A 26146-nucleotide genomic window follows, 5' to 3' on the forward strand; every position below is an offset into this window, starting at 1 on the left:
AAAGAGGTAGAAGAGAACATAGGCAATGATCATGTTATAGTAAATGGCCACCAAGGAGACAATCAGGATTGTGGCCATGCCAACACCTGTAGAGAAGAAGAAATGAAAAAGAGAAAGAAGCATAATGGTAAATACAACATGCAAGGACACTGCTTATCTATTTCATGATGCACCTTCAGCCCCAGAAAATCTGACATACATTACTGGAATCCATATTCGCACATTATAAGAAATCCAAAAGCCACAGTCTGGTATTAACTTTATTAGTACTGACCAAAATTATACAGAACCTAAGGCAATCCTAACCAAATAGGCAGGCAGGCACTTGATCTCTGGAGCAGAAAGCACAAGGAAATGTTCTTATATTTTCTCTGGTTGTGTGGTTCATCAGTAACCATTTATTCCAGTAACTTTTATATCTGTGTATTTCAACTTTCACCTCTAATACCGGTCACTACATGAAGGTTGCCAGGTCTCAGAGACAGTTTCTGTATTATAGTTTTTGAAACCACAAGAGAGGAGGACGACTCCTACCCTGCTCCATCACCGATCATCCTCTCTTACCAAATGTGGTAAGAAGGGCTCTACATTTGCCCACAAAGGTGCGAGAGCTGCTGCTGTTATACTGATTTTCTACAATATGGAAGGAGAAAGCAAAAGGGAAATGTTGAGGACAATGAAGCCCTGAATCACACACACCTTTGAACAGTGGGCTTATCTTCCAAACGGCAAGAGGTCCCAGGCTTGAAAACTGACCCAGGGACAATTCCATGAAGAAGATGGGAATCCCACATATAGCCAGCATGATGAAATAAGGAACAAGGAATGCCCCTGTAAGATATAAAATGACACAAGGCACAGTGGGCATAATTGTAAATGTGGAGGCAAGGCTGAGAAAGTAGCATAGTTAATGTAACCATTCTAAACACAAAGAAACTAAGTGTACCTTCCCTAGATTTGATGTACATCCTCATTACTCAGATTGCTAGAACACTAGCCAGAGACTTGCACTATATCTTTACAATCACCAGCAAAGCAGGAGGCAAAGCAGTTGAGGTTCTCCTGCCCATTCATCAGGGTAGAGCATCTGCTTAGCATGCAGAAGGTCCCAGGTTCAATCCCTGGCATTTCTAAGTAGGGCTGGAAAAGACTCCAGTCTGAATCCTTGAAAAGCCACTGCCAGTCAGTGTAGACAATGGTCCGACTCATAAGGCAACTTCCTATGTGTCTATGCAGCCTGTCAGATCTAATAAGTAGGACTCCAGGTGTGTTGTGCAGTAGATGGGGAAGGTGTGTGGACAATAGGTTCAGAAGGGAAGGGAAGGGGCAGGAGAAGATGTGTTGCTTTCCCTCTTGTTTTGTCAGTGGTTTTGAATGTACAGTTTGAATCTCTGGGTTGTAACCTGGCAACTTTGCGGTATCGCCCTATCCCTGGAGTTTCTCATATAAACCTCTATATAGCTCATCATCATACCTTGCTTGTGAAGTGTGGAACTGCTTTTAATTATTTACTTTTCACTTTTAAGTCCTTGTTCTCTCCTTCAAGTACTCAACCAGTGCACCACGACCAATAATAATAATAATAATAATAATAATAATAATAATAATAATAACAACAACAACAACAACAACAACAACAACAACCCTCAGTGAGGCACTACCTTGCCGTGGTTGTGGGGCTTGTGTGCTCTGAGGAAGGTGAGAGCTATGCCAGAGGTCCAACCATACTGGACAGGTCTCACCAGAGGAGCCAGACAAAGAGTGCCTCTCCCATCAACAATATGGTGAGATGTAACTTTAATAAATCTATACCGGATCGGTTGTCACCCAGGTCAACAAGGACCGCACCAGGTGCTGGAGTCCCTGGACATCTGGTGGCAAGTGGGCAACAGGACTCAGGATCTTCAGTTGAGCAACCAAGGCTGGAGACTGCAAGGTTACTGGAAGAAACGTCGCTTCACCGGAAAAAATATACGAAAAATGCCAACAAGGAAATAATGATCTGATATTACAAGTCTAGTCCAACTAGAAGAGGTTATTTTAAAAGAATGTACCAAATGTGGAAAGAGAAGCATCCAGATACAGAAATAACAGAACAAAGGCTAGCAGACCAGAGAAGATTCATAATAAAAAATAAAGTATTCACAGGAGTTGAGCTGGAAGAACTGCAAAGAGCAACACAGGCTCAAGATATGGAAGAAGAATTATCACCAATTGAAGAAGTTGCTCAGGCGCAGGTGGAGGAAGTGTTGGAAATAGAGGATGCCACTGTTGCCGAACTGTTCCAAAATCAAAGCCAGGCAACCTCCCCTTTGCCTTCACCTCAAAAACCCAAATGCCGCTTAACAGAAAAGCAACAAGAACTAAAGCCCCTGGTGGCGCAGTGGAAGAGCCCCTGGTGGCGCAGTGGTAAAACTGCTGCCCTGTAACCAGAAGGTTGCAAGTTCGATCCTGACCAGGGGCTCAAGGTTGACTCAGCCTTCCATCCTTCCGAGGTCGGTAAAATGAGTACCCAGAATGTTGGGGGCAATATGCTAAATCATTGTAAACCGCTTAGAGAGCTCCGGCTATAGAGCGGTATATAAATGTAAGTGCTAAGTGCTAAAGCAAAAAATAACTGAGCACTTGAACCAAACAACCACCAGGGTTCGACTTCCAACTCTAAAAACAGTTGCCAAAAACCAACTTGCTCAGGCATTAAAAGATGTCAATGCTGCACTTGCAGAAATAACAACCAATAATTTGCAAGAAACAAACCAACTAATGTACAGTGCAGCAACAATAACAACACAAGAGCTCGGATATAAGATCAGTGGACCTGTAAAAAAAGAAAGCAGTACATCACCTAAATGGAAGATTGGATTAGAAAATAAAATCTCCCCCGACAGTGATGTAGATAAGCTATACCTCCCTCGCAGCTCAGGTGGAAGAAGAATGCTGCAAGTCCATCAAACACTAGAGGAGGAGAAAAGAGGCCTTGAAGAATATATCAAGGACAGTGAAGAAGATGCACTTCAAATGGTCAATTACGAGAAACTATTCAACACCAATGAAACAAAGCAGGCGTACAAGAAAGAACAAGTCAAGAAACGAGCAGAAAAATGGAAAAAGAAGCCCCTGCATGGTCAATATTTGCACAATATAAGTGGAAAATCAGACATCACCAAGACCTGGCAATGGCTTAAGAATGGCAACTTGAAGAAAGAAACAGAGGGTTTCATACTGGCTGCACAAGAACAGGCACTAAGAACAAATGCAATAAGAGCCAAAGTCGAAAAATCAACAACAAACAGCAAGTGCCACCTTTGTAAAGAAGCAGATGAAACCGTGGGCCACCTAATCAGCTGTTGTAAAAAGATCGCACAGACTGACTACAAACAAAGGCATGACAAGGTAGCAGGGATGATACATTGGAACATCTGCAAAAAATACAAGCTACCTGTAGCCAAAAATTGGTGGGACCATAAAATTGAAAAAGTTGAAGAAAATGAAGATGTAATAATATTATGGGACTTCCCACTACAAACAGACAAACATCTGCCACACAATACACCAGATATAACTGTAGTTGAGAAGAAAGAAAAACAAGTGAAACTAATCTAAGAGCCCCTGGTGGCGCAGTGGTAAAACTGCCGCCCTGTAACCAGAAGGTTACAAGTTTGATCCTGACCAGGGGCTCAAGGTTGACTCAGCCTTCCATCCTTCCGAGGTCGGTAAAATGAGTACCCAGAATGTTGGGGGCAATATGCTAAATCATTGTAAACCGCTTAGAGAGCTCCGGCTATAGAGCGGTATATAAATGTAAGTGCTATTGCTATTGCTATTGCTAATCGACATAGCAATACCAGGGGATAGCAGAATAGAAGAAAAAGAAATAGAAAAAAATCACCAAATACAAAGATTTACAAATTGAAATTGAAAGGCTGTGGCAGAAGAAGACCAAAATAATCCCAGTGGTAATTGGCGCCCTGAGTGCAGTTCCAAAAGACCTTGAAGAGCACCTCAACACCATAGGGGCCACAGAAATCACCATCAGCCAATTACAAAAAGCAGCTTTACTGGAAACAGCCTATATTCTGCGACGATATCTATAATAACAGCAACAACATTGACAATAAAATTCAGCCATCCCAGGTCCTTGGGAAGGACTCAATGTCTGGATAAAACAAACCAGTCAATAACACCTGTCTGATTGTGTAAACAAGAAATAATAATAATAATAGATTGATTCAGTGCCATCAAGTTGTTGTCGACTCTTAGCGATCACATAGAAAGATTTTCTTCAGGTTGATGTGTCTTCACCTTGGCCTTTAAGGTCTCTCAATGGTGCATTCATTGCTGTCATAATCGAGTCCATCCACCTTGCTGCTGGTTGTCCTCTTCTCCTCTTCCTTCAAATTTTCCCAGCATTCTGGACTTCTCAAGGGAGCTGGGTTTTCGCATAATGTGTCCGAAGTCTGATAGTTTGAGCCTGGTCATTTGTGCCTTGAGTGAAAATTCTGGATTGATTTGTTCTATGATCAATTTGTTGGTTTTCTTGGCTGTCCATGGTATCCTCAAAAGTCTTCTCCAGCACCAAAGTTCAAAAGCGTCAATACTTGTTCTATCTTGCTTCGTCCGGTGATTCTGTCGATGCCCTGGTGGGAACCTGGAATAGAGAACTCACCAGGGCAGTAGATATGATTGCTCCTAAGCTTTCCTCCAGGCCTGCTTCTAAGATGGCCCCCTGGTACACCAAGGAGTTGCGGGGGATGAAGTGGCTTGGCAGGCGACTGGAACACAAGTGGAGGAGAACTCGGCTCAAATCTGACAGGATGCAGCATAGAACCCATTTGAAGACTTACATGATGGCAGTGCATGCAGCAAAAAAGCATTTTTGGTCAGTGTGCATTGCGTCTGCGGGTTCACTTACGGCAGAGTTATCTCAGGTGGTGAGGAGTATAATTTCTGCTCCTTCTGCCCCAAATCAGCTCCCGGAGATACTCTGCTGTGACGCCTTTAGTGGGTTCTTTGCGGATAAAACCTCCTGTATTCGGGCTGACTTGGACTCCACTATTTCTGCAGGGTCTGTGAGGGAGGTATCCAGCGATCCTTCTTGCAGTGTTAGGTTGGATCAGTTTCAATCTGTGACTCCTGATGACAGAGACAACCTGCTTGGAGCGGTATGGCCTACCATTTGTTCTCTGGATCCTTGCCCAACCTGGCTGCTTCAATCTAGCGGAGAGATTGTTGGAGATGGCCTAGTTAATATAATAAATGCATCACTGAGGGAGGGTAGGGTGCCTCCCTGTTTGAAGGAGGCAATAGTTAGACCTCTTATTAAGAAGCTTTCCCTGGATCCCTCAGCGATGGATAGTTATAGGCCAATCTCCAATCTCCCCTGGTTGGGCAAGGTAACCGAGAGGGTGGTGGCTAACCAGCTCCAGGCAGTTTGGGAGGAAACTGATTATCTAGACCAGGGATTCTCAAACTTGGGTCCTCAGGTGTTATTGGACTTCAGCTCCCATAATCCCCAGCCTCAGTGCCTTTGGTTGGGGATTATGGGAGTTGAAGTCCAATAACACCTGAGCACCCAAGTTTGAGAATCACTGATCCAGACCCATTTCAAACTGGCTTTAGAACGGGCTATGGAGGTGAGACAGCCTTGGTCAGCCTGATGCATGACCTTTACCGGGGAATTGACAGGGGGAGTGTGACTCTGTTCGTCCTCTTGGATCTCTCAGTGACGTTCAATACCATCGACCATGGTATCCTTCTGGATCGCCTGGTGGAGTTGGGAATAGGGGGCACTGCTTTGCAGTGGTTCCGTTCCTATCTCTCGGGTAGATCTCTGATGGTGGAACTTGGTGACAGTTGCTCCTCAAAGCAGGAGCTGTTATTTGGAGTCCCTCAGGGCTCCATTCTGTCACCAATGCTTTTTAATATCTACATGAAACCGCTGGGTGAGGTCATCAGGAGATTTGGTGCTGGGTGTTATCAGTATGCTGATGACACCCAAATCTACTTCTCCCTTCCTTCTTCAGGAAATGGCACTCATTCTCTAAATGCCTGCCTAGAGGCAGTAATGGGCTGGATAAGGAATAACAAATTGAAGCTGAATCCAAGCAAGACAGAGGTGCTCATTGTGGGGGCTCAGAATCTGAGGGGTGAGTTGGACCTTCCTGTGCTGGATGGGGTTACACTCCCCCAGAAGGAGCAGGTGCACAGCTTGGGAGTACTCCTGGACCCAGGCCTCACCCTGGTTTCTCAGGTGGAGGCCATGGCCAGGAGTGCTTTTTATCAGCTTCGGCTGATTCAACAGCTGCACCCATTCCTTGAAGAGGATGACCTCAAAACAGTGGTGCACCAACTGGTAACCTCTCGGCTTGACTATTGCAATTCGCTCTACGTGGGGCTGCCTTTGTATGTAGTTCAGAAACTTCAGTTAGTTCAGAATGCGGCAGCCAGATTGGTCTCTGGGGTAACCCGGAGAGGCCATATTACACCTATTTTGAAACAATTGCAGTGGCTACCGATATGTTTCTGGGCAAAATACAAAGTGCTGGTTATTACCTTTAAAGCCCTGAACGGCTGAGGCCCGAGTTACGTACCTCAGAGAGGTAATCTTCTGCGTGATCCCCACCGCACATTAAGGTCATCTGAGGCGGTTCATCTCCAGTTACCACCAGCTTGTCTGGTGGTGACTCAGCGGCGGGCCTTCTCCATAGCTGCTCCTGGGCTGTGGAATGCGCTCCCTGCGGAAATCCGTAATTTGAATTCTCTGTTAGCCTTCAGGAGAGTCCTTAAAATGTATTTGTTTGGCCTGGCTTTCCAGGGTTTTTTTAATTGGTTTTAATATTTTAACCCATTTTTTGGGTTTTTAATTATGCAATTGTTTAATTCTTGTTTTAAAATGTTTTTAAATTGTTAACTGTTCTTATATTGTTTTTAATTTTTGTTTTAGCTCTTTATTGTTTTATTGGTTTGTTTTTAATTGTAAACCACCCTGAGCCATTTTAGAAGGGCAGTATACAAATCAAATCAAATCAATAAATAAAGTCCAGCTTTCGCATCCATAGATGTGTCACTGGAAAAACCATTGTCTGAAAGATTCTATTCTTTGTAGGTATAGACACATCACAGCATCTAAATATCCTTCCCAAGGCCTTCATTACAACCCTCCCAAGTGCTAGTCTGTGGCATATTTCTTGACTGATGGATCCTTTACTGTTGATAGTTGATCCTAAGAGGAAGAAGCTATCCTCCACTTCAATGCCTTCATTATCAATTCTGAGGCCAGTTGCTGTACCTGTTGTCATTAGTTTAGTCTTCTTTACATTTGGTCGGAGACCCATTTTTTCACTGTGCCCCTTGATGTCCATTACTATAGCTTGAGATCATCTGCATTCTCAGCTATCAGAGTGGTGTCATCAGCATAGCACAAGTTATTGAAATTTCTTCCTCCAACTTTAAAACCATGTTCATCTTTTTCCAATCCAGCTTCTCTCAGTATGTGTTCAGCATATAAATTGAATAAAGAAGGAGAAAATATACAGCTTTGTCTTGCTCCTTTGCCGATCTGGAACCAGTATTTCATCATGTTTCATCATGTTCTGTCTGCACTGTGGCTTCTTGTCTTGTGTATAGGTTTCTCATGAGAACAATGAAGTGTTCAGGGATGCCCATTTTCCTAAGGATATTCCACAACTTGACATGGTCAATGCAATTGAAGACTTTTCTGTAGTCAATAAAGCACATATTGACTTCTTTTTGGTATTCTTTAGCTTTCTCAATTATCCAGCATGAATACCAGCAATGATGTCTCTTGTTCCTCAGCCTTTTCTGGAACAATCTTGAACATCTGGAATTTCCCTTTCCATATAGGGATCTAATCTGCATTGGATGATCCTGAGAATTATTCTGCTAGCATGTGAAATTAAGGATATTGTGCAAAAGTTTGCACAATCTGATCATTCTCCTTTCTTTGGTATGGGTATGTAGACTGACCACTTCCAATCTGTTGGCCACTGTGTTCTACAAATTTGCTGGCATAGTTTGGTTACAGCCTTGACTGATTCTTCTTCTGTTGCTTGCCATATTTCTGTAGCTATTCCATCAATTCCTGTACTCTTCTGACTTGGTAATGACCAGAGTGCTGATCTAACTGAATCTTCTCATACTAGAAGCTCTTGCAAGTAGGGAATAACTTCAAGAGTATATTGGATGCTGAAGTCCCTGAAGTACAGATTTTTCAGTATACTACTTCCATTTCTGTTTGGTCTTCTCTGAATCAGTTACTATCTGTCCTTCGGCATCCCTTAACATACCAATTTGAGGTTGGAACCTCTTTCTGAGTTCAGAGATCTTTTGGAAAATTTGCCTTGTTTTTCCATGTCTATTTCGATCCTCAAGGTCTTTACAGATGTCATTGTAATACTGCCCCTTGTCTCTTCTAACATCTTTCTGAAATTCCCCGTTAAGTTCCCTCCTGAGGTCTTTATCTTCTTGACTTTGGCTTCTCTCCTCTTCTTGGCAATTTCCATCAGTTGTTCTGACATCCATAAAAACATAAGAACATGAGAACAGCCCTGCTGGTTCAGGCCCAAGGCCCATCTAGTCCAGCATCCTGTTTTGCACAGTGGCCCAACAGATTCCACTGGAAGCCACAGGCAGGAGTTGAGGGCATGCCCTCTCTCCTGCTGTTACTCCCTGCAACTGGTACTCAGAGGCATCCTGCCTTTGAGGCTGGAGGTGGTCCAACTGGTAGCCGATGATATACCTCTCCTCCATAAAGTTATCCAAACCTCTCTTAAAGCCATACAGGTTATTGGCTCTCACCACATCTCATGGCAGAGAATTCCACAAGTTGATTATGTGTTGTGTGAAAAAGTACTTCCGTTTGTTGGTCCTAGATTTCCTGGCAATCAATTTCATGGAATGACCCCTGGTTCTAGTGTTATGTGAGAGGGAGAAGAATTTCTCTCTATTCACTTTCTCCATAACATGCATGATTTTATAGACCTCCCCGCAGTCATCTTTTTTTCTAAACTAAAAAGCCCCAGATGTTGTAGCCTTGCCTCATAAGAAAGGTGCTTTAGGCCCCTGATCATCTTGGTTGCCCTCTTCTGCACCTTTTCCAGTTCTACAATGTCCTTTTTTAGATGTGGTGACCAGAATTGTACGCAGTACTCCAGGTGTGGTCGCATCATAGTTTTGTATAAGGGCATTATAATATTAGCCGTTTTATTTTCAATCCCTTCCTAATGATCCCTAGCATGGAATTGGCCTTTTTCACAGCTGCCGCACATTGAGTCGACACTTTCAACGAGCTGTCCACCACGACCCCAAGATCCCTCTCCTGGTCAGTCACCGACAGCTCAATTCCCATCAGCGTATACTTGAAACTGGGGTTTTTCGTCCCAATGTGCATCACTTTACACTTGCCAACATTGAACTGCATCTGCCATTTCGTCGCCCACTTCCCCAGTATGGAGAGATCCTTTTGGAGTTCCTCACAATTAGTTTTGGATTTCACTGCTCGAAAAAGTTTGGTATCATCTGAAAATTTGGCCACCTCGCTGCTTACCCCTACTTCTAGATCATTTATGAATAAATTAAAAAGCACTGGTCCCAGTACAGATCCCTGGGGGACCCCACTTCTTACTTCCCTCCATTGTGAAAACTCTCCATTTATACCTACCCTCTGTTTCCTGTCTTTTAACCAGTTAGCAATCCACACATGTACTTGTCCCCTTATCCCATGACTACTAAGTTTCCTCAGGAGTCTTTGATGAGGAACTTTGTCAAAAGCTTTTTGGATGTCCAGATATACTATGTCAACCGGATCACCTTGATCCACACATTTGTTTACACTCTCAAAGAACTCCAAAAGGTTTGTGAGGCAAGATTTCCCTTTGCAGAAGCCATGCTGGTTCTCTCCCAGCAGGGCCAGTTCTTCTATGTGCTTTACAATTTTATCCTTGAGGATGCTTTCCATCAATTTGCCTGGAACAGATGTTAAGCTAACCGATCTGTAATTTCCCGGATCACTCCGGATCCCTTTTCGAAAACTGGTGTTACATTTGCTACTTTCCAGTCCTCCGGTACAGAGCCCGATTGCAGGGATAAGTTATATATTTTAGCAAGAAGGTCAGGAATTTCACATCTGAGTTCTTTGAGGACTCTGGGATGGATGTTATCCGGCCCTGGCAATTTGTTAGTTTTCAGTTTTTACAGACAGTTTAGAACATCAACTCTTGTCACTTCTGTCTGAATCAGTTCTTTAGCCTCCATCCCCAAAAAGCCTGGTTCAGGAACAGGTATATGCTCAGTATCTTCTGCCATGCAGAAGGACGCAAAGAACTCATTTAGCTTCTCTGCAACTTCCAGATCCTCCTTATTAATCTCTTTCACTCCCTCATTGTCTAATGGTCCAACCGCCTCCCTGGCAGGTTTCCTGCTTCTGATGTATTTAAAGAAGTTTTTGTTACCCCCTTGATACTTTTACCTAAATGTTCCTCAAACTCTCTTTTTGCCTCCCTTATTGTCACCTTGCATTTCTTTTGCCAGAGTTTGTGTTCCTTTCTGTTCTCTTCATTTGGACAGGCCTTCCAATTTCAGAAGGAGGTTTTCTTCCCTTTTATGGCTTCCTTGACGGTACCTATTAGCCATGCTGGCATCCTCCTGGACATTGGTACTTTCCTGCTTTTGGGTATACAAGCTAACTGGGCTTCCAGCATTGTGGTTTTGAGTAAACTCCATGCACTCTGGAGTAAAGAGACTCTTGATTCTCCCTTTCAGCTTTTTTTCACCATTTTGTGTTCTTCTGTTTCTTGGCCTTTGGCAGTCTCTTTTCACATTCATCCTTAACAACCTCTTTCTTTTTATTCCACAATTCCTCTGGTCCCCTATCAATGAAGTTCAGAACTTCAAAGCGGTTTCTGGTATTCTCCTTGAAAATGGTGGGTACATTCTCAAGATCATATCGTGGGAGCTGGATAGCTTTGTTTTTCTGCTTTACCTTGACTTGGAACTTGAACATGAGCAGTTCATTATCTGTTCCACAGTCAGCCCCCAGCCATGTCTTTGCTGTTATAACTGAGTTCTTCCACCTCCTTGCACCAATAATGTAATCAATTTGATTTCTGTGTACTCCATATGGTGATGTCCATGTGTATCTTTTTAGAATGTGAGCTCTTTGGGGACAGGGATCCATCTTATTTGTTTATTTCTCTGTGTAAACCGCCCTGAGCCATTTTTGGAAGTCTCCAACCACCGGCATCCCATCTTGCTTGCATGTTCTGTCAATTTCAGACTGGACTTGAACATAAAAACCCATCAACTTCCTCTTCTTCTGCATCAGTTGTTGGAGCATAGTCTTGAAGAAGTGTCATATTAAAGGGTTTTCCATGAAATCTAATTGCTGTTAGACAGTCACTGACCTCATTGTACCCAAGTACTGCATTGCTATATCCTTCCTAACTATGAAAGCAACACTGTTCGTTCTTTGTTTCCTGTTTCCTGAGTAGTAAACCGGATGATTTTCTGATTGAAAATGTTCTATTCCAGTCCACTTTAATTCACTGATGCCCAAGATGTCAATCTGTAGTTGATTCATTTCATCTTTCACTGTGTCGAGCTTTCCCATATTCATGCTTCTTACGTTCCACGTTCCCATTGTAATTCTGTCTTTGCAGCTTTGGATTTGCTTTTCCCACACGGCAACAAGGCTTTAGTCTAACTGCGTCATAAACACCATCGGTACTCTGAGAGATCCTCAGCAATTCCTCAGTAGCATGTTGAGTGCCATCTGACCTGAGGGGCCCGTCATCCGGCACTACATTGAAAATCATTCTGTTTTGTCTATCCATGTGGTTTAGTGGTTCACCATTGCCTCCTCCTGCGCAGTATGAATTGATGCCTTTGTCGTTGTCACTGAAGTGATCATCTGCCTCCAGCACCTTCCTATATCGCTACTGCCCAATATAGGTGCCTGCTTGCTTTAGCTGGGCATCTGGGATGACCTTTGTGCTTTGGGTGACCCTACCGGGAGTATACCTCCCGGCGTACTTCACTCATCTCTCCCAGAAACACCTCACCATGATAAGATCAGATCAGATCAGATAAAATAATAAATTATTTTGCATGTTGACAAATGGGCATAGAAAGGCTAAAAGCACTGACTGAAAACCTGAAGGATATAACAAGGACTTCAGTGTGTATCACCTGGAGTGCCTCTGATTCTTCAAGAATGTAATTAAAGTCCCAAGTTAGCATCCTCATCATGCATTCTCATAAACAAAAGGCCAAAAAAGTCTATAGTCTCCATATTTTCAAATGTGCATTTCTTTAAAGATGACTAACAAAGGAACATAGGAAGCTGCCATATACTGAGTCAGACTATTGGTCTATATAGCTCGGGATTGTCTTCACAGACTGGCAGCGGATTCTCCAAGGCTGCAGGCAGGAATCTTTCTCAGCCCTATCTTGGAGAAGCCAGGGAGGGAACTTGAAACCTTCTGCTCTTCCCAGAGCAGCTCCATCCCCTAAGGGGAATATCTTGCAGTGCTCACACATCAAGTCTCCCATTCACATGCAACCAGGGCAGACACTGCTTAGCTATGGGGACAAGTCAGGCTTGCTACCAGAAGACCAGCTCGCCTCACTTTTCAAGATTTTTCTTTGTCAACAAACAGGGCTTAATTTCTCCTTTACTGAAATCCAACCACCTTGTCAAATAAAACCAGTTCCACCCACAATTATTTCAAAAGTGATCAAAACATAGTATTCATCATAAGCTAACTGGAAAATTCAGTTAGCAAAATGGAATGATTTCTCTTAGTTCTGTCAGCATAGCGGTGCTTGCTAATATCTGACTATATGTCCAAAAGGATGTGGTGGCTAGTTAGAAGAATATATATATATATATATATAAATTTTAAGTCGGAAAAGATAGCAACTCCAGGAGTGTGCTGCCCTTTTACATCCTGTAACCATGCAAGCTGCATTCTACACTGACTCAGAGGGATGCATGCCACCTACTGATTCACCAGCACTGCTTTCGGAAATACACAGGACATTCAGCAGAGCTGCCCAGCATCAAGCTGGTGCCTGCTTAAGAGCAAATAATTCATACAGAACAATGACCAGTTCCTTGATAAATGTGACCTCTCTTTTATAGCCTAGAATTCTCCCCAAATTGATCTGGAATTCCAAACTTCCCTCATCCTTTCAAAATCAGTAAAGGGGGGGTGGAATCATATCTACTTTTGGTCTGTCTATCCTTTTTATGATAAAAAGATTGGAATTCCTTGGGGAAGTGTGTGAAATAAACAGAAGAGTCAGTACAGAGAGAGAATATGGCAAAGGGTCAAAAGTGGCACCATACAATGTGCAGAATAAGGCCCTGTGTCCTTTCATCCATTACTGAGCTGGAGTCAAAAGCAGGAATTTCAGATTGCAATGCTCAGGCACTGAATGTGGATGTCAGCCCCTAACACCATTGGGATACTGGAGAATGGACTATAAAAGCAGGACCATAGCCTAGAAATACTTTGGATATCATTTCAACATCACTTGCATCCCTGGTAGTCCCACACCCCCACACCCCCACCTGCCACCAAATTATGCTCCTCTCCTCCCCATTTGACAGTTTCAGAGGTGCAGGTGCGTGTGATATTTGAATGGGGTGTATGCCACCATCCTCCACAGCATCTTCTATGCAATTTGAGTCAGGGTTAAGTTGTACATAAGCCTTAGGCAAAATTATGCACCCATCCCAAGAGATCTGCATAATAACTTTTGGCTCCAAGCAGAAACTGAGGCAGGAAATCAGATTGCACCTTGTATTTACTGAGGCTAGGGGCACTGGACTGAGATCGTTCCATTCCTTCCCATTCTTTTGTCCTGAGGCCCATCTTACTGCTCCTGTCATGTTGAAAATGTTGTACTGGAAGCTTTGTGCATTCCTAACTGCCTGCTTCCACTGCCATTTTTCATCAATATGAATAGGAAGCCCTCAGATGTAAGCCACCAAGGACATGGCAGTAAAGAGCAAGTAAGAACATGGCCCAGTGCTTACCTCCCCCATTTGTGTAAGCACGGTATGGAAACCTCCAGACATTCCCTAATCCCACGCAGTATCCAATACAGGACAAAAGGAAATCCAGCTTGCCTGTCCAATTCCCTCTATCTTCAGGGTACTCAATCTCCAGGTCACCGTCTCCTTGATCACTTGGAGTCATTAATAGGTCTGGAATTATTGGCTTGCAAAGGAAAAAGAAAAGTTGGAGGAGCAAGTTAAATACAAGAAAGAAAGAAAGAAAGAAAGAAAGAAAGAAAGAAAGAAAGAAAGAAAGAAAGAAAGAAAGAAAGAAAGAAAGAGTAAAACGTATAGGAAGCATAATAAATGAGGAGTTGGTAGAAGTTAGAATGTGGTATACAAGGTCATCACTTACCCCACTGAATCACAATCAGCACAAGACTTAAGGCTGGTATACAGGGGTGTAACTACCATTAGGCAAGGGGAGGTGGCTGCCTGGGGGCCCCCATGCCTCGAGGGGGCCCCCAAAGGCAAGTCAAATGTGAAGTGAGTGTGTGTATATCAGCGAGGGGCCCATTTTAAAATTTTGTCTCTGGGCCCACTCCAGCCTCGTTACGCCCCTGCTGGTATACATATGCATGCTCATCTCCTGATGTAGCTTTAAGTGGTAACTTGTATGCGCAAATGAACCACCAGAGCTCCAATATCTCAGACAGAACTTTTATATCACCTTGCATCATCTCAATGCTTTTCTGTGGAGTTGGTTTACACTAAGCTATGAGTCCAGGGACGGATTTTATCTATGGGCAAAGTGGGCAGCACTCACCTTAAATTTCTCAGTAGCCATATTGCCTCTACCTCCATTTTGTCTAACTACTGCTTCCCTCTGTTGTTCCTTGACACTCTTGCCTGCAGCCTGCTGTTGCTTTAAGAGTTGTGAGGGTGGGTGACAGTAGTACAGAACAAATGAGAAGCCCCAGATCTATTAAAATATTAATATTAATAAGGCAGGAGGCAATAAGCATGCTCACTTTTGTTTTTTTAAGCGGGTTGTCCTAGGACTGCCCTATAAACCAATCAGAGAGGGTCTAGGCAGATTGACTCCTCAGACAGCCAATCAGAGTGCCCAGAGTGTGGGGAAGTTTCTTTCTTTTAGCTGCTCAGAAGAATCCAATCACCATTTTAGTTAGAGATCAGGTTGGCTGGCTGACTGGTGAGTCTGCTCTTTTTCTGGCTTCTTTGTGTTTGTTTGAGGGGAGAAATGCAACTTCTTCTTTCTCTCCCTTACTCTCTGATCTGATCTGTATGCAAAGCATTATGGCCCATTCCCAAAATGACATGTCATAAAACATTGGAAGGAACAGCAAACTGTAAGATTGAACTAATTAGATTAGAAACTGGCATAAGAAGCCAGAAGGTTATTTTAGGGCAAATGCATGGATCTCTGAGTCAAAACTGTTTTTGAAATAACTGTAATGTGCCTTCCCACGTGGGTGTGGTGTATGTAGAGAAGGAATGGATTCTGTTGTAAGGAAAATAATTTTAAAAATCCATTTGCTATGCAGAGAGCTATCCAGGTTTTTCTCTGGATTGTGGCCAGTATCTGTAACATTAATCTGTCCACTGAGGATTATGATTCATTGGGCAAAGATTAAGGAAGTGATCTCTATAAATACATTTGTTGCTATGTGGTGGGCACCCAAGGTGACCAGAGAGTGGCACCCAGTTGTCCAGCAGGCAAAGAGTAGGGAGAGGGTGTCCTCATGCATCTTTGCATCCCATGGTATCCACTAATTTACAGGAGATGGTTCATAGTTGCAGCAAGCATCACTGAAAAAACTGTGATTTTTCTATAATTTAGGTATACATTTTTGAAATAGGCAGGCAGAGCTGTCCTTGAAACTTCAGGATGCATTTGTTCACCACTTTCGTAGCTGGTCTTTGCTTTACCTGTGGCTTATATAGATTTATTTGCTTTTACATGTATAGACTGTGCTTCTTCCAAGAAGCCCAGAGTGGTACACATATTTACATTTATCCTTCCAACAGCCCTATGGGGAAGGTTATGCTTAGAGATAAGTGACTGTACCAGAGTCACCCAGAGAGTTTCATGGTTGAATGGGGATTTGAACTTGGATTTCCCCAGTCTAGTCCAGCACATTAACCACTGTACCAGAGATACTCTGGCTCAGAGTTCGTTGTTGTTGGTGGTAGTAGTAGTAGTAGTAGGTGGTGGTGGTAGTAGTAGTAGTAGTAGGTTAGCAGAGCTGCCCTGGTGACTTTGGAATGCACTTATTTTATTTATTTAGTATACTTACTCTCCACAAAAGCAGCCTTTTGTAGCTAGTCTGTGCTTTACTTGTGGCTTGTACAGTTTGTTGATGGAACTGCCTCAGGGATGATTGGTCAACACCCCCAGTTTAGGCAAATGTGGGGAATTTAGCTCAAAAGGGGAAGCAGTTCCAAGCAGTTTTAATTTGTGCAAGCATCTGAACTCAAGAAAACCGGCTTGGGAGAGAGGGTTTAATTAACAAAAGGACTTTATTGTAAGAAAAACAAATAAGAGCAGTAAGACTAGGTTATTAGGCAGTCCTATCATAAAAGTACTACAAATATGTTTAAAAACAGACATTTGTAAGGCATGTTTAGCTTAGTTCCAAATTATGTGTAAATTCCCAGGCAGGCTAGAGAGAGTTACTTTAAGATGTGGGGGCGTAAGATTTCAGAAATAAGAGAAAGGGATAGATTCAGCCCTGAAAGAGCTGGGCAAGGGGCTATATCACCTGTCATGAAAATCTGACTGGAGCGGTTGGAGACTAGCGTCCATCTGGGGGAGGTGAAATGGAAAGCTGGAGAGTTGTAGGAATTAGTGTGGAGGGATGCCCACGAGAATGGCTTCTTGGTGGACCCAGTTTTCTGCACCTGCTAGGTAAGCTGGCTGGATTGGTACATGGGTTGATCCATGCAGCGATTTCAGTTCAGGTGGCCCACACCAAGGTGGTCTGCTGGAGTACTTGTTGCAGTGGAGTCCCAGGTGTATAATTCACGAGGAAGCACGGAGATGATCTTGCTGAAGTCCTGGTTGCAGTCTGATGGAGTCCCAAGTGTAAAGCACAAGGGGACACCCTGGGTCATGGAGTTAAAGGTAAAGTGTGCCGTTGAGTCGGTGTCAACTCCTGGTGAGCACAGAATGATCCCTGTGGTTGCCTTTGGTAGAATACAGGAGGGGTTTACCATTGCCATCTCCCACACAGTATCAGGTGATGCCTTTCAGCATCTTCCAATATCACTGCTGCCTGATATAGGTGTTTCCCATAGTGTGGGAAACAAATCAGCGGGGATTCCAACCAGCAACCTCTGGCTTGCTAGTCAAGTCATTTCCTGCTGTGCCATTAGGTGGCTTGGGTCATGGAGTTAGGGATACTTATATCCCAAAATGTGCCTTGAGTGCACTTTTCTTTTGTCATACTTTGCTGAATAGGGTAGCTCATACAGGCTTCTTGGAATGCATTGTGCCTGATTGTCCTTCCTGGGTGGGGAGGTGTGTGAATCACCTATTGTACAAGGCTGATTGTGAGGACAATTGGAGGTCCAAGAGTATCCTGTGCTGGGAAGGGCTTCCCAATAGTTCTATCAAAAGTTTCAATGTGCACCTTTTCAAAGTTACCTCACTGACTCATCCCTAGCATGAGGGAAGCTGCTGCTGCCCTGGTCTTTATCTGCTTTCCCTTCCTGGCCTAATTGCTTCATCTGCAATAGGTGTTATCTCTCTTGCAAGCGGATGAGGGGTGTTTTAGAGTTCTTCTTATATCCAAAACTAGCTCAGATGCCAGATAACTGACAATAGCTAGTCCTGGAGTCTGCTTAGCCAGGTCCTCACACAGGGAGAGAGGGTGTGAAGCTAATCCCCTTTACAATTTGTGTTACTTGCAGCCCAAACCTAGGGGTGACCAGTCCACTGCCAGCTAAGAGACTTGTCTCCATGTATAACATAAACTGGGAGCTCACATTGCGGTGCAGCTCCTGAGCATAGCAAAAGTGCAATCTCCAAGCCTGGAGATGCAGTTGCAACCAGGGAGGCTTCTGGGAGCGGACAGCTCAGCAGGTAATAAGTTCTTTTGTGTGAGCTTTTGTACAGTATAAATCTACACTTTGCCAATTATTCCTAAGGCACCCGCCTAGCCCTGTTTTCATCTCCTCAGCTGCACACAATTGGCTCCACCTCTCACTACCTGTGGCTCCACCCATCACCTGCAATCATGTGGATAACATAATTATCTTTAAGCAATAAAAAAATAAAAACCCTGTTGTGGTTTGTGTGTTCTGTGCCTAGGAAGAAAGAGCCCTCTTGTGTTCTCCAAGTTAAAACAAGACAAAACCAAATCCCAAACCCTCACTGACTTTCATTGCATAATTTAAGAACTGCCCAGCTAACAATGAAAAAACTCTTTCCTAAAAATACTCCTCAGCAGACAAGGCTTCTTGTCATTCAGAGATATCTTCCCAGAAGACTGAGTTGTTTGCCTCTTGATATTTAATTTTCTAAAAGACAGGTCCTGGGATTCAAGACTATTTGGTTCCCAAAACAGTCTCTAACCAACTAACTAGAGGCACCTCGTCTGGTATTTTAGCAGAGGGAGAACAACCATCTCTATCCATTCCTATTTATCCCAGCACCACATATTTTCTAGCTATCTTCCTCCTCTCTCTTTCAGATCGGGAGCCCTTTGAGACAGACATACTACTACCACCACTATTACTACACATTTTTGTCATGAGGAGCCAAGCTTTGGTTACTCAGTGGGGAGTGAAAGGCACTCTCCAGATGCTTAGGGACACTTCACTCATTATCACTATTATTTCATATATCCCTTGAAAACTGATTAAAGGCTGACTTCTGGTGAGCCCTGGCCTAAGTTAAGCTCTGGGCTTTCTTTTTCTACAATAGCTGCCCTTTCCACAGCAGGCTGCAGTTATAGCAGCAATGTTCCTCTTGCTCAGTTTCCATGGAGACAAGTGAAGAAAACATGTGAGGAAATTGGCCTACTCATTAAAGTACAGATTTACTCACCATGTGTTTACATGCTCTTACTCTGACATGTACTCATCTCTATGCACAGATCCATATGCACAAATATGTTTGTGTACATAGACATATGTATGCGTGAACACAAGTAAACAAGAAGCACACCTGTGCCCACATAGGTTTCATTATGTATATATGTGCATGTATGGTTACAAGTTCTAGACAATACTGACATATCATATAGTCATAGTATATATAGGAAAAGAAATGTGTGCTGCATTCTCTATACAGATACCATTATACTACATCCCTTACAAGAAATGCAGAAAGCCTTTTACACATGTTGGCAATAACATAAGCTCTCTCTCTCTCTCTCTCTCTCTCTCTCTCACACACACACACACACACACACACACACACACACCTACCCCTACCCCTACCTGTACAGTTACAATAATTTAGTCCCCATACACAGAAGCAGAAAGCAGCTACCTGGTCAGAACAGTGCCAATATCTTTATAACTGAATCCATCCTATCAGAAAGAAACACACCACTGATACTTTTGTATTTCTCCCTGGGGACCACCACAACAATTACAGTACAGGACCTTCATTGCAATAGTCAGAACTCTGGAAATTAGATAACCTGTCTGAATACCGGTCTGTCTGCAATGTCAAAAGCCTAAGAGGATCAAAGAAACTATTCTAGGATTGTCTTGCCCTCAAATTCAGCACTGAGGCATGTCCATGTGGATGAATTACCCAAGAACATAAAAGTGCAAATGTTTTCAACCCGAATACCATGAAGGGACACTTTTGTTAGTAGTAACATCCTTGACAAAGGAGGAACAATTCAGTATCTACCCCAGATGATATTATGTATAGAGTCAAACTGAATTCTTAACTCAGAGATATAAAGGTAATCAGATTTGTTACCATTTATTAACAGATGAAAATGAAAAATTTCTGCTTTGTGCCAGGCACAATGGAAAGTCAAGAACTCCAGATACCTCAGAATAATTTGAACAGTTAAGTTAAATAATCTTGTTAAAGGAACTGTAAAATGGAGGAGGAAGAGATGACGATGATGTCATGAATTGAAAAACTTTATTTATCAAAGTTTGCCAAAATCTCAGTCTGTCAAGATGAAGCTCCTTGCAAAATTTCTCTTCAGGTCTCCCTTCTTCCACCCCATGGATTCATATTTTGCCCCCAAAGTGTCCAGGAATGCAAATACGGTGAATATTTATATACTGCTTTTCAACCTACGTTACCAAAGTGGTGTGTTCGTGTTCTCTCTCCCTCTCTCTCTCCCTCTCTCTCTCTCACACACACACACTTGTGAATCCCTGTCCCCTGTAAGATAGACACCAGCACAGCCATGGAGGGATGCTGTCCTGGAATGGATAGGGCTAGTTGCTTTCCCCCTGCTCAATAAAGAGAACCACCACTCTTAAAAGGTGCAATGCTACATCAGGGGAAATATGGGGAATTAACATGGCAGCTTCTTGTTATGCAGCACTGAAAGGAGTGCTGAACCTTTTACCTGCTGCCATCCACACTTGCCCACCACCTCTCCTGCTGCCATATAAGCCTCCTGTAGACCCTGGGTGGGGGCACATAGGGCATAGCAAGGTTGGAGTGGGCCCAGAGATGAGATTTTGAAATGGCCCCCGCTCAAAGTCCAGGGCCTCCGCACACCCCAGGCCCCCAAGGATTTAAGTCTGAGATTTCAAAATAAGTATGCTGCCTGGAAAAACATTTCACGGAATACATACATGCAACCTTCAGAATATATAGTGATATACATTGAGTACTATATATTTGTGCTACTTTTAATGCCTAGAACACACTAATTATTAAAATGGGCACCTTGCTGCAGATTAGCAAAGGAGACTTTCAACCATGCAGGGTGAGCCTATGTATGTTTTCTCAGAATTCTGAACAAATTCAATAAAGTTTGATTCCAGGAGGTTTTTAACATGGGGCTTTTAAAGCCCTATAAAGCCCTATAACACACATAAAGCCCTATAACCCCTGCTAACTGGGCAAAGAGGCACCTTTTACCGTGGTGATTCTCTTTATTGAGCAGGGGGAGAGTAACTGGCCCTATCCACCCCCAGCACAGTACTTCTAGTGACTGTTGCTGGTGTGTGTGTTATGTTTCTTTTTAGAATGTGAGCCCTTTGGGGACAGGGAGCCATCTTATTTGTTTGTTATTTCTCTTTGTAAACCGCCCTGGGCCATTTTTGGAAGGGCGGTATAGAAATCGAATTATTATTATTAATATTATTATTATCATCATCATCATCATCATCATCATCATCATCATTATCATCATATCATCATCATCATCATCTCTGGAATGGAGGTGCAGGTGCTGCATTCACATGTTGGCCAGATTTACCCTGAAGTCCCTGAGAGTTATTGGGGAGCAATTCACACGCAATTCAGGTTTTTCACTGCTTGTTAGAGTGTAGCCTCATTTATATCTGGAGTGAAAAAAATCCACTATTTTGCGTTGGTTCTTTGGGACAACGTCAATTTCGCAGTAAAGCCTCCCAGTAAACTTGCAGTAAAGCCTGCTGTGTGTAAATGTCCCAGGTAAGTGTGTGGAGAATTGCGGCCTCAGGCAGCAAGTCTAACCACATTTAGCTGGAAGCACATTTCACTGAAACCTAAAGGACTTACTAGCAAGGAAAGCATGTCTACTTAAAAATAAACTCCACTGCATTCAACGGTCAGAGATCCTTCCCTGGTAAGTGCATATAGGATTGCACATGCTCAGGGATGTAAAGCAAACCAAACTAATTTGTGCTCCCAGCATATTGTGCTCCCTATAGGAGACCAGTAAGTCCCACTGAAGTAAGGAAGATAGGTACGGAGAAATAGAGAAAAGAGCAAGAATTAGCACCATTCCTCAGGAGAAAAAGACGGGGGGGGGGAGAGAATGAGGAATCTGCCTCTTCTTGGTAAAATTTTAAGATAGATGTGACATGCCGGGACTTAAGGAGCTCCTGAAGTTACAGCCTAGTCTGTCCTAAAAGTCGTTCTCTCTGCTCCCCAGTGTGGAAGTAGGGCTGGTTATGGTCTCTCACTGTACTGAGATAAAAACCACTCTGCAGGTGCTCAGAAGCAGGGTCATCCCGAGTGGGGTATGGGGCTGGGGGGGCAAATCAGCAAGTGCAGGGCCTCCTTAACATTTCATATCATTACAGAATCATACTGACTGATGACATACAGTGTAAATAGCGTGAGTGAGGCTTTTGGACATGTCCAACCAGCTTGGCATTTCTAAAGAAAAATAAAATAAAAGCACCACACATGCTTCACAGTTCGCACTCAGACCTTCTGGATTGCAAAACAACTTGAACATAAGTGCATTTATGAATGAATGAATGAATGAATGAATGAATGAATGAATATAAATATATATTGTATGTTCCAGAAGTTTTTGTAATTTTCTGCCATGAAACAAGTTTTTTAAAGCCAGCAAATTTTCCAATCTGTTTTAAATTAAATATGCAGAGACTTCTCAGTCTCCCCCCACCACCATATCAAAGCCCTATAGCAAGCAGATCCCTATATATCTGGTGGGGGGGGGACTACAAAAAAGAATTCACGTTCTACCTCCATTACTGGCAAAGGGCTGGGCTGGCTGGGCTGGGCAGAGGGTCTGCAGAGAACGGTGGTGGGTCAGGGCAGCCAGTGCTGGTCACTCTTCCTGGAGCTGGGCAGGTGGGCAATGGGGAGTCATGTGACGTGTCTCGGGGGGGGCCTCAAGGCAGGGCCCCCCGAGACAACTGTCTCCCCTTGCCCAATCATGGTGACGCCCATGCACAAAGAGCAGGGGTGTTCTATCAGAGGGCCCCTTGTAGAGGACATCCTCAAACCTGAAGCTGACCCTATTAATACTGTCCAATAACCAAGGTGATAGCTGTTTCAAATATAACAAAATCCTTTCAGGCTTCCAGTTTGGCAGTAATGATCCTACAAGGATTCTTGTATGGCAAGGTTCCCAAGCTTGGGTCCCCAGATGCTGTTGGACTGCAACTCCCATAATCCCCAGCTACAATGGCCTTTGGCCCTCAGTTTTTGATGAGCTTCAGAAGGAAGCTTCTAATATTTAGAGTTGTTTAGATCCAACTTCAATGTATTATCCTTCATCCATCCCATTACTGTGTGTAGACAGGCATTTAGGGGAACAATGCCATTTCCTGATGGGAGTGTAATTGAGAAATAGATTTGTGTATCATCAGCATATTGATAAAACCCAAATCCCCTGATGATCTCATCAGCTGTTTCATGTAGATGTTAAAAAGCATTGGAGATAGGATGGAGCCCTGAGGGACACCATACAATAGCTGTTGTTTGACATAGCAGCTATCTCTGAGTGACACCATCTGGAAGCTATCCAAGAGATAGGAGCAGTACCACCTATTCCTATATCCCTCAGATGATCCAGAAGGAAATCATGATTGGCGGTATAAAAAGCCACAGACTGATCAAAGAGAACCAACAGAGTGATATTCCCTCTGTGCATCCTCATCCCTAAGGCCAGCCAAGGATCTCCCCACCCCTCACATAGCCCACCCTAAAGCCAGTTTAAAATGGATCTAGGTAGATAATCAGTGTCCTGCAAAACTACCTGGAGTTGATCAGCCACCATCCTCTCTAACACCTCGCACAACCAAGGAAGGTTGGGAACTGGCCTATTGTTATCAACCACTAAGAGCTCTAGGGCAGGCTTCTTAAGAAAAGATCTCACAGTTGCCTCCTTCAAACATGGAGGCATCCTCCTGCCCTCTCTTAGTGCAGCATTTACGATGCCAGCTAGTCCATCTCTAACAGCCTCCCTACAAGATGAAATAAGCCATGTTGGACATGCATCCAGAGGACAGATGGTAGTCCGAACATATCTAAGGAGCTTGTCCATGCCCTCAGGAATCACAAATGGAAACTGATCCATTCTAATCAAATCAGAGGATTTAACTGAACCCCTGCAATTGACCCTGCAGTAATAATAGAATCCAAGTCAGCCCAAATGTGAGAGATGTTATCCACAAAAAAGTGGGATGATGCATCACAAAAGCATCACAGTGGGGATGATGAGGGCTTCAAATTCAAGTGCATACACAAAATCTTTTGTCTATATGAAGAAGAAATTTTTATTAATTTGTTTTAAACTCGGATAATAAAATAGAAAAGGTAAAATGTTTGGTACACTGGGAGGACTGGTGGACTATTTGAAGATCAAGCTATCTGTTGAAATCAGTCATCTATGCTGTCCTGTTCCATCCTGCTACTATGTTCTCTTGTTTTAGTTGTATCTTGCTCTTTGTGTTGTTTTAAATGAATTGTTTCTATCTATTTATTTTTTGTACACCAGTTCAAGCATTCCTGGAAAAGCAGCATAAGGAAGAGAGGGGGAGAGAGAGAGAGAGAGAGAGAGAGAGAGAGAGAGAGAGAGAGAGAGAGAGAGAGGGGCAAAGTCCGTCAGTGAGAAGGGCTTGAGAACTGGGCTTATTGCTGATGAACTCTCACCATGCTGGAAACCTAAACCTCTGGCAGAAACTGCCTAAATTCTTCCACGATTCCCTCTGCAACCATGTGGCATAGAATCCTAGGGCACGATTATTCTTTTTGGCAAACATCCATTTGGAACTCTCTTGGAGGGAAATCATGGAGGTTTGGGTGGGATTTGGAGCAAAAAATGGTAGGTGGAAAAGCTTCTCACATCCCCTCACCTCTATCTCTATTTGCTCTCAATTCTCTCCTTCCCTAAGTGGATTTTCCTGTGGAAAAAGGGATGCCAGTCTACTATTACAAGAATTTGGTGCAACATATAGGTTTAAAGTTGCCATCTCCACTGGATTTCCAGCTATTTATTCAATTTTAAGCATATTCCCTGGCACCCATTTAGCCCATTAGCTTGCCCAGATTCCCAGCTTTGTTTATGGTTGTTGTTTTTTAAAGCTGAGCTCTACCCCTTGTAGAAATAGAGATAAGGACTTGGAGCAAAACATGAGGTCACAATTCTGTTCAACTGCTGGACTTAGAGACAGAGGTGCACCTATGTAATTTTGAAGCCTGAACCTGAAGGCCTTTTGGGCTCCCCCACCCGCCGCAGCCCCCACTGCCGCAATATAAACTGCAGTGCATTATCTTTCACACCAGAACATGATCAGGGAAAGCTGGCCTTAAAAGAAAGAAAGAAAGAAATTCTGAATAAGATACTTCCCACTGACCTGCAGATACCACATTTTGTGTGGACAATCCTGTCACTTCAATTAGCTGAATGTAACCATGCCTGCCCCCACCTCACTCATTCACTCACTAACTTTCACTTGCTGTTACCTGCTGCTGTTCTCTGGTCTGGTGGTGGGTCTCTTGGTCTGAGTGTGTGTGTGTGTGTGTGTGTGTGTGTGTGTGTGTGTGGTGGCAAGCAAGAGATGCGCGTGCTGGCTGGCTCACTGCAGGCACTTGCCGGGCGCTACTGTTTGTTTCTCTCCACTCATGCATGTAGTAACCACTCAGCCTGGAGGACAGGATGTGCCCAAACTTGTTTGACGGCTCAGGATAGAAAGACTGAACCATTCGGGAGCCAGACCACTCCGCCACCACCACCACCACCACCCCCCCCGCGTCTGATGCAGGGGTGTGGCTAGTCTGACATCAGACACAGGGGGTGGGGTGAGCGGGACCTCCGCAGCTGCCAGGCATGGGCCACTCACTGTCTGGCTCCATCACTGGCAGTGATTGTGCACGCACGGGCAGGCCCAGCCACACTCAGCCCGCAGCAAACCACAACCCCGCCATGCAACAGAGGAGATCAGGCAGGCAAGCAGCGGGGCCACCACCACCCAGCAGCGGGGCCACCACCACCCAGGTCCTTGGCCAGACATTTGCCCTCTTCCCCTGCCAAGGTGGAGGACTGGACTTTGGACTAGTAATCCAGTCCAAAAGGCACCACTGCTTAAAGAAAGGCAGGTGACGCACAGGAGTCTGGCTGGGAGAGGTTCTCACACATAGGTAATCCCTGAGGAATTTTGCCTTTGTTTTTTGTCAGCAGGGGATCTCTATAGGGTAGTGAATCACTG

General features: G+C 43.7%; 1 protein-coding gene across 7 annotated transcripts in view; it reads right to left on the reverse strand.

Annotated features, from left to right (window-relative positions):
- The window catches only part of SLC6A7 (solute carrier family 6 member 7), a 56587-nt gene that overhangs the window by 19875 nt on the left and 10566 nt on the right, over positions 1 to 26146 (reverse strand). For 3 of the 7 annotated variants that reach the window (XR_008317146.1, XM_053300297.1, XM_053300298.1), the window contains exons 2-4: positions 14060 to 14243; positions 700 to 831; positions 1 to 86 (exon numbers count right to left, since the gene is read on the reverse strand). The exon at positions 1 to 86 is cut by the window's left edge and continues 149 nt beyond it. Coding sequence is in view for 6 of the 7 variants with exons in the window: in XM_053300297.1 (XP_053156272.1) it covers positions 1 to 86; positions 700 to 831; positions 14060 to 14243 (402 nt within the window). In the remaining variant the exon portion in view is untranslated. The remainder of the gene's footprint in view (positions 87 to 699; positions 832 to 14059; positions 14244 to 26146) is intronic. The other 4 variants (XM_053300299.1, XM_053300301.1, XM_053300302.1 and 1 more) reach the window with 3 other exon arrangements.

The sequence above is a fragment of the Hemicordylus capensis genome, chromosome 2 (assembly GCF_027244095.1).
Source record: "Hemicordylus capensis ecotype Gifberg chromosome 2, rHemCap1.1.pri, whole genome shotgun sequence".
Taxonomy (NCBI): domain Eukaryota; kingdom Metazoa; phylum Chordata; class Lepidosauria; order Squamata; family Cordylidae; genus Hemicordylus; species Hemicordylus capensis.